A 10,712-nucleotide genomic window follows, 5' to 3' on the forward strand; every position below is an offset into this window, starting at 1 on the left:
CACAATTCTTGTTCTCTGCCAAAACAACCAAACTGTGCCCCTTTTTGCTGCCCCTTTTTCCCAATGCCATTACTCACTCTCCTGGAACTGTGCCTCRTCATCCTCCTGCTCCTCCTCCTCGCTGCCCACATCATCCATCAGCATCTCGCGCTGTTTGGAGGCCGCTTTGGACGCCGCCTGCCGCTGCTGACGGACGTTTTTGTGATCTTCCTTTTCATCCTCGCTGTCCTCTGCAGAGAAAAACCCCAAGGAGGGGTGAGAACAGTACAGAGAAATGGCCTCGAGGGTGTTTAGGGGGTTAAAAACATTCACTGAGTAACTGAGAGGACAATTTCACCTCAAAAACACCATTTTTAGCCACGCAACAAGAACCTTCTGCAGTATTTTTCACTATAAACATTTGTTACTTATTTTTTCCTATTTTTTTTTTTTTAATTTTTTTTTTTATTTTTACCTGCAGGCCTTTTCCTGGATTTGGAGGCTGCTCTCTTATTCTTGTCTGGTTTAGCTTTCTTTCCTTTTTTGCTTTTTTGAGAGCTCTCGTAGTCGCTGTCGGCTTTGCCATCATCAGCTCCTACGTCATCGTCTTCGCTGCCAAAATCTTCATCTGCAAGGAAGAGGCACCAAGATGAAGTTTTTTTTGTGTCATTCTGGATCATTTTGTATCATTCTGGATAAAAATTCCAGGGAAGGGATCAATGGATCAACCCACTTGTGAAGAAAAATTTGTAGAGTAGCATCACATTACACAAATAAAAATAAAATTACTCCAAACCAAGGTGGGAAATAGCAGCAGAGGCAGCTCCAGCTTCAGGAAAATCAGAATTATTTCTTTTTTTATCTCAAATCCTGCTCCTGCAACTCTCACAATTTGGGAGATGAACAATCAGTGTAATGGCATCAGTTACCTGCTGAGTGTGAATCATCTTTCTTGGTCTTCACATCTTTGTCTTCTGAATCCTCACTGCAAATCAGARAAAGATAAAACCTGAGTGCTGCTTTAACTTCAATTTTGGTCGCTGCTGTGTGGAAAATAATAATTTTTAAAGAGCAAACTGATGYCTAGGCTGGGAATTCTCACTTTTCCTGGACATAATTCAGGATTATTCAGCTCAGCCACCTCAGTGTTTYTAAAATCCTGACCTCACCCTGCACACTCCAATCCCACCTGGATTCCTTCCTGGATTCCTTCCTGCTGGGAGATGCTGCTCCCCAAACCCAGGAGAAAGTTTGGAACACATTCCCAACAGATGAAATGTTTCTCTCACCTGTCCTCCTGAGAATTCTTCCCAGATCTCCTCTTGTTTTTAGCCTCTCGTGGAGATGAACGGATTTTCTTGGATGGGGGACCCGAATCTCTTCCATAATCTTCATCTGGACAGAAGTGGACAAAAAGGGTTTGAATCAAATTCCCACTTCCCAGCTACAACTGAAACTCATCATTTCATGCACATCAAAAAGAAATAAAAAGATCACAAAGATTCAAACAAACTTTGGAAGCAAAGTTTTGGTTTAAAGCAGTGATTTTACCTTTTATTTCTGCCACCAGCACAATGRAAATGCTGTGTACAGTCACATTTCACCCATGGAAATGGATGAAAAGCCTCACAAGAGGACACAGGATCTCATTTGATATTTAGTTATTATATAAACYTATTAAAAATTATCATCCAGACATTTTTCTATATGATTAAAACTATTAAAAATTACCATGCAGACATTCTTCTATATGATCAAAACTATTAAAATTTACCATACAGACAYATTTCTGCATGATTAAACCTATTAAAAATGTCCATGCAGACATTTTTCTGTATGTTTAAAACTATTAAAAATTAACTAAAATTAATCCAGACATATTTCTGTATGATTCTACCAGCACACAGTATATACTGGTCTGTGATGGGATAAAGGATGTCATTATACAGGAGTTTAAAGCAGAAATCTTTATAACTCTTACACAATACCACATTCAATTAGTAACAGCACTGCAATTAAGAATTATGCATTTCTTTTGTATTAATTACCAGTGCAACCTGACTCAGCACTGAGTTCATCTTCCAAGAACTCCCAACATATCCCAGAAATGTTCTGTTAATTCACACAGATTCTGGGTTTGTTTGAGAAAATTTTTTGACACAAATTTAATTTTTTCAGATGCAATCCCCCCTCAAAGGCCTGATAATGTGGGCTCARCTGGAGCCAGAAAATCAATGGAAAACACATTTTTTTTTCTGCAGAAAAAAAAGTGGCATCAAGGAGCTTCTGGCCCAGAACATAACACAGAGCAAGAGAGGCACTGCTGCCAACAGCCTCGAGGCACTACAACAATACAGGCAGTAAATAATAAAGATTTCTATCACCATTGTTTGTTTAACACAAAACATATGGGAATGGTTATATTTTCAAATRCTTATTAACAGTTCAGGCTGTGAAGAACAGAAATTCTTTGGAATTGGAGTTGAAGATGTGAAGAGAAGCAGAACAATTAATATGCATGGTAATAATGAGCTGCTTTAACCCAAGGAGATTAAGAAAAAAGTTATTTACCAGCATCATCTGATTCCTGAAACTGGGAGTAATCGACCACCTTCCTGTTCCTGTTAAAAAGAGGGAAAAAAAAATTAGGAATTCATAATTTCAGAGAAATAAAAGCTTTAAGGAGCAAGGAAATGCCATCTCCTCACTCCCAGTGCTGCATTTGTAACCCCAAAAAACTTCCCAAGAAAACTTCCACGAATCAGCCACCTGCACTCTGGAGTAAAAAGTGAACATAAAGTATTTTAAATATATTAAAGGATTTTCCTGAGGAGAGATTGTAATAATCTGAATTATAATCATCTGATTATAAACACAGAATTTGGRTAAGTACACAAATATCATGAATCAAATAAATATTTCTTAACAGCTCTTTTGGGAATTTCTGCTTTTCACAGCTCACTTGCTGTCACACCTTCTCCTTCAATTTTTATTTATTTTTTTTTTTATTTTCCCAAATATTTATTTCCCTTTCCTTAAATTTTTATGATCATTATTTTCAAAGCATTTTAAGTTTTCACTGGGAGCTTTCTCAAGGTGTTGCACTGATCCTGTACAAAGATGTCAGAGAGCTAGAAGTCAGTAAAATTAAACCTTTAACTTAGTGAAATCCCAAAAATTAAATAGTTTGCTGTTTYATCAGCACTTTGTCAATCAAATCCCAACTATTTATTGACAAGACACAACTGCCTTGTACCAGAGGGAATTCAAAGAGCCACAAATCGAATTAAATTGGAGTTCCAGCTGTTAATGCCTCAAACTCTGACTCCAAACACCCCCTGGAAGGACTGGCAGGGGCTGGGAGGGGGAGGCTCAGCTGGAAAAGGCCCCAGAGAGATTCCCAGAATCACTTTTTTCCCACCCTTTTTGGCCCAAAGCCAGGGATGAATCTGATTTTGAATGCAGCAATCACCACATGAGCTCACTTTTCCAGCTGGAAAACTCCACCAGCACACGGATCCTTCCTTCTCCTCTTTCCCATCTCCTGCACTCAGCAATTCTGTGCCAATTCACACCAAAAATTCATTAATTAACTGTCAGTAACGCCCTGCATTGCTGATCAAAACCTGTTCAGGATGAAATCAATTTTTAAGTTGCCATCCTGAATGGCAATTCCTGGCTTACAGAATTCCTGSCTTACAGAAAGATGCAGGAGCAGATCTGTTTTATTTCCCAGCATCAAACCTCTTAAAAACATTAAAAACTGAAAAATGAATTTCTAAAAAAAAAAAAGCCCAAAAAATCCAAACAGAAATGCAAGAGCAGTCATGGATCTGTACAGGTTGAATCCCATCCAAGCTCTGCAGCACGTGTGAGTGGAACAAAGTCCAACAGATCACTCCCTCCCAGTCTGAGACTGGTAAAATACCAGTTTAGGAGCAGAATTATTGGAAATTATTGATTTACATTCCTATTCCAACAAGGAGGCTTTCTAAGATTGCATCCTGAGCTGTCTCACGAGTGAAAACATTAATTTTATTCTGATAAGCATCTGAAGAATAAWCAACATTAATTTTATTCTGATAAGCATCTGAAGAATAATCAAGTTGCTAAATCGGGTATCTGATTTCATGGGAGTAGCAGGTATTGGGGTTTATCTTGCAAAGCATAAATGGGGTGAAAAAAAGCAGAATTTCCACCTATAAACAACACTTTCAGACATCACTGATCAACCAAACAAGATGGAAATGGCAGTTTTTCCACCCTGCTTCCTTCAGAGACACATTAAATCAGGTACTGGAAATRTAACAGTGTCAGCTACAGCTTTAAYAAAAATGTTATCCCTTTGGAAAACATCCTTTAAGAAAAATATTATCCCTATAGAAAACATCCTTTAGGAAAAACATTGTCCCTATGGAAAACATCCTTTAAGAAAAATATTGTCCTATGGAAAATATCCTTTAAGAAAAATATTGTCCTATGGAAAATATAGTTTTATAAAAAATGTTGTCCCTATAGAAAACATCCTTTAACAAGAATGTTGTTCCTATGGAAAATATCCTTAAAGAAAAATATTGTTCCTATGGAAAACATCCTTTAACAAGAATCTTGTCCCTACAGAAATCATCCTTTCCCCAAGCACTGTCCCTGGGGTTTTCAGCCAGAAAATAAACCCTGCTYARTTTTCCTTCYGTGRTKAATAGRARCTGTGATATTTGTATTAAAAAAAAWWAAAWAWSAGTGTTTTAAAAGAGCAAAAGTGAAGGTTGTTTCCATGCATTATCACTATCACATTTTGAGAAATGTGATCCAGCAATGTTTTAATTCACACCAATTTAATTTTCGGGCAAGGACGAGGAGAAGGGTGGAGTAAAGCAGGAATATCTACACCAATATCACCCAAGATAAAAATTCTGCAACTCTTCCCAACAGGGCCAGAAATGCCCAACCTGCTCCTGCACCTGCCCTTGGCCTGACTTCAAACTCATCATCCACCTCTTTTAGACCAGCTCAGTTTTATTTAGAACTGTCAGCAGCGCTGCTGGGCAATAATAATGAGAGGTTTGCAAAGAGACACTGCGGTGTTTACTATACCAAGGTGATAAAAACATGATAAAAACCCGATAAAAACATGATAAAAAAACTCTGGGTGAGTTCAGGGGAGTGAAGAGCCTCTCTTTGCCATGAAATGTTAAGAGAAATAAAATGTTTGTTCAATCCTCTTTGAGCATAAAAAGACAGGCTAACGGACAGTTGGGGTGGGTATTGTTAAATCTGATTAAAATATGCACTGAAATTTGGAGATTATTTCCTTGCTGATTCAGATTAACACTTAAACTGTGCACGGGAAAAGTTCAGAGAGAGGTCTAACAGCTCGAGTTTTTAATAACAGCTGTCAGTCCAGTATTTTTGGAATAAACAGCAACTCATCAACATGTCAGGATGGGAGCACTTASCAAAGTAATTCTGCAGTCATTTAACTACAGCTCAGAAATGCTCAGTAATTCCTGCGAGCTGCGCTTGATGCCTGCCAAACTGCAATTTTGAAATTATGAAAAGCAACATCAACGTGTCAAAGGATCACTAAAAGCCTCTAAAAGTGAGGAAGGGTTGTGTGGTGCTACCTCATCTTTAATTCAGCCCCAAAACCTTCAGTCTTTGTAAATCAACATCAGCACGGCCCTACAACCAAGGAGAAAACTTTGGGGTTTTTTAAAGRGAATGCTTGGATCCCCAGATATTTGTACAGGCAGTAAAACCCACAGATGGAGCCCAAATTGAAATAAATTTCACAATTTAGAACCTGAAAAGCAATGCTGAAAGGAGCCTTCCAAAATCCACTGAGGATGTTTAGTCAAAGGACAAAAGCATCAACYACTCACCCTCTAATTCAGCAAAGGGAAGGAGATGAAATGGTTTTTGAGATTTTGTAGGGTTTTTTCATCACAGCCTTTAACCAATATAACCAAAACACTCAGGATTTGTGATCCAAGCTCCAGCCCTTCCCTGACTCCCAGGGCTGAGCAGCCACATTTCACTTTCTGGTTCTCATTCCAGCTGGTAAAGGTCGATGTTAGCACTAAATATTGGAATTAAAAGTACCTTTAGTGCCTTTTTTATACACAGAAAATCAAAATTCCAGCTGGAAGAGTTTCTTACAGGGATTTTCAGAGCTGTGCAAGGCAAACCTGCAGTGCTGGATTTGGGCCTTGCACGAACATTGACATAAAATCACCACCAGAAGGTGACACMGAGCACCTGGTGACAGTCAGGGACATCAGATATGGCCCTGTGGGATAAATCTGGGTGAAAATTGGACTCAGACAGAACTCAACACCCAGAGGGTCCCCACTACAGGTCAGAGTTTGGGTCTGGGGKGACTCCCCACATCTGTAAGCTCTGCAGGGTTTGTAGGGATACACATGACTTGAAACCCCAAAACCCAATTCAATTATTTATGCAGCAATAATTACAGCAGTCTTGTGCCCGTTTTCTATTTGAGTCTAATTGGATTGAGATTTTACTACAGAAAGAACTCAAACACCCACCCCACTCTCCCATCCTGATATTTTGATTTTTCTTGTACCTTCACCTTCTCTCTGTTTCATTTCAGACTAAAAACAGTGCAAAGATCATCTTTTTACTCATCTGCAAAGCATCTCCAGCCTATCTCTGGACCACTCAGTTTCATTAAATGCCAATCCCCAAGGAATTGTTGCTTTCCTGCAATTCCATGGAAGYTTTTCCAGAATCACAATATTTATATTTTATATCGCCCAGGTACAACAGTGGCAACAAGCTGTATTTAATAAATATTTTTTTTTTCCCTGAAAGTAAAATTTCACTCTTGCTGCAGTGCCAAGACCAGACTRGGATTCAAATCCAGAAAAATGAAGCCTTGAAGCGCTGAGATCAATTCATAACTGGCTTTAAGCTTAAAATGAACGACCAAAAAACCCCTGGGATTTCCACTCCTGCCCACAACATCTCAATTTACAAAGCCTCCAGCAGAGGAGCAGCAAGTAAAAGTGACCAGTAAAAGTAAAAAGCARAAGAAAGGCTCCATCAGAAGGCAAAATTCTGAATTAAACCACATTCATTGATGCTTTATATAAAAAGATAGCAGCTCAGAGTATTTTATTTCATTTGATGATATCCCCAGAAGCAGCCCCAGCTTTTTTTGCAGAACTTCAGGAGAGTTACCCACAGGATGCAGAAGTTTTGTAATTTTTGCTTTTTCCTCCTTGGCTTTTTCTAACAGTGAGAACACCATCATTACCCAGCCAGSAGCAATGTAATTGTGTCGGAATTGGCTCTCAGTGCCAGGCACATGGAGCCTGTAAATACCAGGATTTTATTACTACTTCATTTTAAGTAACTGACTTCAACAGCCAGACTCAGCCTTAAGTCAATTTTCTCCAACAAGTGGAATTAAAAATTAGGGATATATGATGGGKTTTATTGAGTTCACTGCTTTAAGTGCACACATATTCACCTGAAATCAGCATACAGCATCAATTAATTCCAACAACACYGACCAGAGGAAAACTTTTCCACCACTGAATCTCACTCTGATGAAAAACCTTTCACCAGGTTTCCRTATTACCAACAACAAACTAAGACAGGCAGAAAAAAAAACCTTCATTCCAGCATTAATTTATTAATGGATTTAAATCTATTGGCAGTTTTCTAGTTAGTAAAGCAATATACTGCAGCAGCCATTGAATATTTACCTTTTTTCCCCTGGAAGGGCTATGAAATCCAGCCAGATAAAGGGTTGCCACAGCTATCCTGACACGTGCCAAGAGGTTTTRTGCTCCAAACAACCCGCTGGACTTTGGTGCTTCATTTCCCTGCAGGGCAGAGCCTGCCAGCTGAGAGTGACACCAGGCAGAGCTTTCACAACATGGCAGGACTGGATAGAAGCATTTTATTTTGATTATTTTTTTTAAATCCTTGTGAAAATACTTCATTCCAGCAAGTTTGGAGGCTCTACTTTTAACAACACTGCCCTTTTCTCAGCTGGAGCAAATCTCCAGAGCTGGCACGTCAATCACCAAATGGAAATGTCCCCTCAGGCAGCAGAGTCACATCACCCCCAATTTGGGAAGCTCAGSAATCACTGAGCCACTCCTTCACTTAGCAAAATAGCCCTGGATTCCATTTATTTTTTCAAATTCTGCATATTAGAGATATAACTTAAATACAAATGCTGTCACCTCTGAATGTATAATTTATCATAGCCACAATTAATTTGTATTTATTACTCAAATTAGCCAAAATACCCAGTGTCCACACCCAGGACCAGGCTCACTGGGAATAAAAGCACAACCAGCACAACTCAAGGTATCTTGAGAATGAAGAAATTCCACAGCATTGGARGAACACCGTGGGAAACCTCACACCTTTACTACGAAGACAAATCACAAGTTCCCTCTTTTGCCACCCTCTTGGCAAAGCTTTGAGACACAAGGGAATCACRGAATATCCTGAGCTGGRAAGGATTCACAAGGATCAACCTCCAGACACCCCAAAATCCCACCCTGCTCCTGGAAGCGTTGTCCAAACGCTCCTGGAGCTCTGGCAGCCTCTAGAGACAGAAAAACCTTTCCCAAATATCCTCCCCTGCCACATCTCCTGCCCTTCCCTCGGGCACCACCGCAGCTTCCCAAATCCACCACGYTCCAACCCCCGCCAGCACCWCCTCCTCCTCCTCCATCTCCAACACCGCTCAACCCAAACCACCAACCCCAGACCCACCGCACAAGAACCCGGCTGAGAAACGCTTTCTTCTTGCCCACGAAAAGGAAAATGAGGCGGAAAAGAGGAGCAGGAAAGCGAGCCCGGAGCGCGGAGCGGGCGGGCGGAGCAGGGCGTGTGTCAGCGCCGCTCGCACCGAGGGGGCGGCTCCTGGCGGCTCCTCCCCTACGCGTGGTTCCCCATGCACAGCCCCCGTGCCCCGGACCCTGGCCGGATGGCACCGCGTCCCCTCCCCCGGCAGCGTGCTCGGCTGGGCCCCGCCGCCGGGAGAGAGCCCGGGAGGAGCTCCGGAGGCCGCGGATTGCGGGGAGAGCAGCGCCCGCCCCGCGCCAAGTGGGTCACGGCGGCGGCGAAAAAATTGCCTTTTTCCCCGTTACAAAATGTGGGACAGCGCCCGCAGGGCCGCCCCGCCGAGCCCACCCAGCCCGGGCGAGCGGCGCAGGGTGAAATACGGTGTTTATTGCGGTGGCTGTGGGAAGTTAGGAGGGGAGAAACAAGGGGAAATAGAGGAGAAATCGGCACGGCCTGAGCGCGGCCTGCGGGGCCGAGCCGGGAGCAGCGGCGGGAGCGGCGCCGCCGGGACTCACCTGACGGGCCGCGACATCTTCCCGGCGGTTCGGGCCGCCCGGGGCTGGGCGCGGAGGCAACGGGGACGCTGAGGCCGCCGGGGCCGCTGAGGCCGCCCGGAGCGAGCGGGAGCGCTGGGCCCAGCGCCTCAGGCCGCGCCTGCGGAGCCGCCGCTCCCCCGTCAGGCGCCGCCGCCGCCCCCGGTGCCGCTCCCCGATGTCGATGCCGGCCCCGATCCCGGTGTCGCTCCCTGATCCCGGTGGCGGTCCCGGTGTCGGTGSCGGTCCCGCTCCCGCCGCTCCCCCCCGCAAAATGGTCGCGCTCGCCCCGCCGAGAGGATGCGAGCGGGGGGGGCGGTGCCGCCGACCCCGCTGGCCACGCCCCCCTCGCTCGCCGATTGGCCGGCGGCCGCGAGACCCCGCGCCCCATTGGCTCGTTCGAACCATCACGGCGCGCAGGGCCCGCCCACTGTCCCCGCGGGGAGGGCGGGCAGCGCGCCCCGCACGCGGCGGAGCGGCGGCGGCAGATTCGCCACGGGCTCCCGGTGCTGCCGCCGCTCCGCCGCGCCTCATCCCGCCCCTCCCGCCCCGCGGACCGCGTCCTTCCATCACCGGCGCCGCGCTGGAATTTTTCCCCGTTTCTCCGGGAATTTTTCGAGGCGCGGCGAGGCCTTAAGGCCCGAGGCGCAGATTCGCCGCGCGGGCCCGGCGCGGTTTTGGAGGGAAAACGCGGCCCCGGAGCGGGTTCAGTGTCATTAATTTTTATTATGAAGAAATGCAAAAAATTGGGCTCGGCGGCAGATTTTGTGGTTTTTTTGAGGTCACCGCCGCCACTTTCCCATGTGCTAGCCAGCATTTAAGGACATGCAAAATTTATGCAAATCCAATGAAGATTTTGGATTTTTTTTTGCGCTTTAGACATGCCAGAATTCCCAAAATTACTCGTTTTGGTGAGAAAAAAAGGGATGCTTGAACTATAGAAAAATTAAAATTATTCCACAGCCATTAAAATGGCAGCTCCTGCTAAAACAACTCACTTTTGCTTTGCACTTGGATCTTGAGAGGCTCATCCCTCCATTTTAGTAAAAACAGCAATTAAAAATCTATTTTTATTCATTGAGTTCACGAAGGAGACTGGTTTGACAACATGAATATGGTCAAATTTATAGGAGTAATTAAAATTATGGGATAATTGGAGTTTATTTCATTGGAATTCCTGTGGAATTCCTCCTCAATCCTTATCCTACGCTCTGAAAAATCAGGAAAAAAATAGAATAAAGCGGGAATAAAAAATATCCCAAAACACCTCAAATTAAGGAGCCCGAGGGGGAAAGTGCAGAAACCACATCAAGGAATTCTCTGCTGGAAATATTGGATTAAAAACCACCGGGGCTGACTCAGAGATGC

The 10,712-nt window shown here is 43.8% G+C and overlaps 1 protein-coding gene across 2 annotated transcripts in view; it reads right to left on the bottom strand.

Moving 5' to 3' along the window:
• The window catches only part of NUCKS1 (nuclear casein kinase and cyclin dependent kinase substrate 1), a 12,301-nt gene extending 2,658 nt beyond the window's left edge, over positions 1–9,643 (bottom strand). Inside the window, exons 1-6 of one of the 2 annotated variants that reach the window (XM_057388458.1) lie at positions 9,327–9,643; positions 2,551–2,600; positions 1,269–1,374; positions 909–964; positions 455–607; positions 78–230 (exon numbers count right to left, since the gene is read on the bottom strand). In XM_057388458.1, the coding sequence (XP_057244441.1) occupies positions 78–230; positions 455–607; positions 909–964; positions 1,269–1,374; positions 2,551–2,600; positions 9,327–9,343 (535 nt within the window). In that variant the 5' untranslated portion in view covers positions 9,344–9,643. The remainder of the gene's footprint in view (positions 1–77; positions 231–454; positions 608–908; positions 965–1,268; positions 1,375–2,550; positions 2,601–9,326) is intronic. The other variant, XM_057388459.1, reaches the window with a different exon arrangement.
• Between the last annotated feature and the right edge of the window lie 1,069 nt (positions 9,644–10,712).

The sequence above is a fragment of the Malurus melanocephalus genome, unplaced genomic scaffold (genome assembly GCF_030028575.1).
Source record: "Malurus melanocephalus ecotype Western Australia unplaced genomic scaffold, MMel_1.1 scaffold_1954, whole genome shotgun sequence".
Classification (NCBI taxonomy): domain Eukaryota; kingdom Metazoa; phylum Chordata; class Aves; order Passeriformes; family Maluridae; genus Malurus; species Malurus melanocephalus.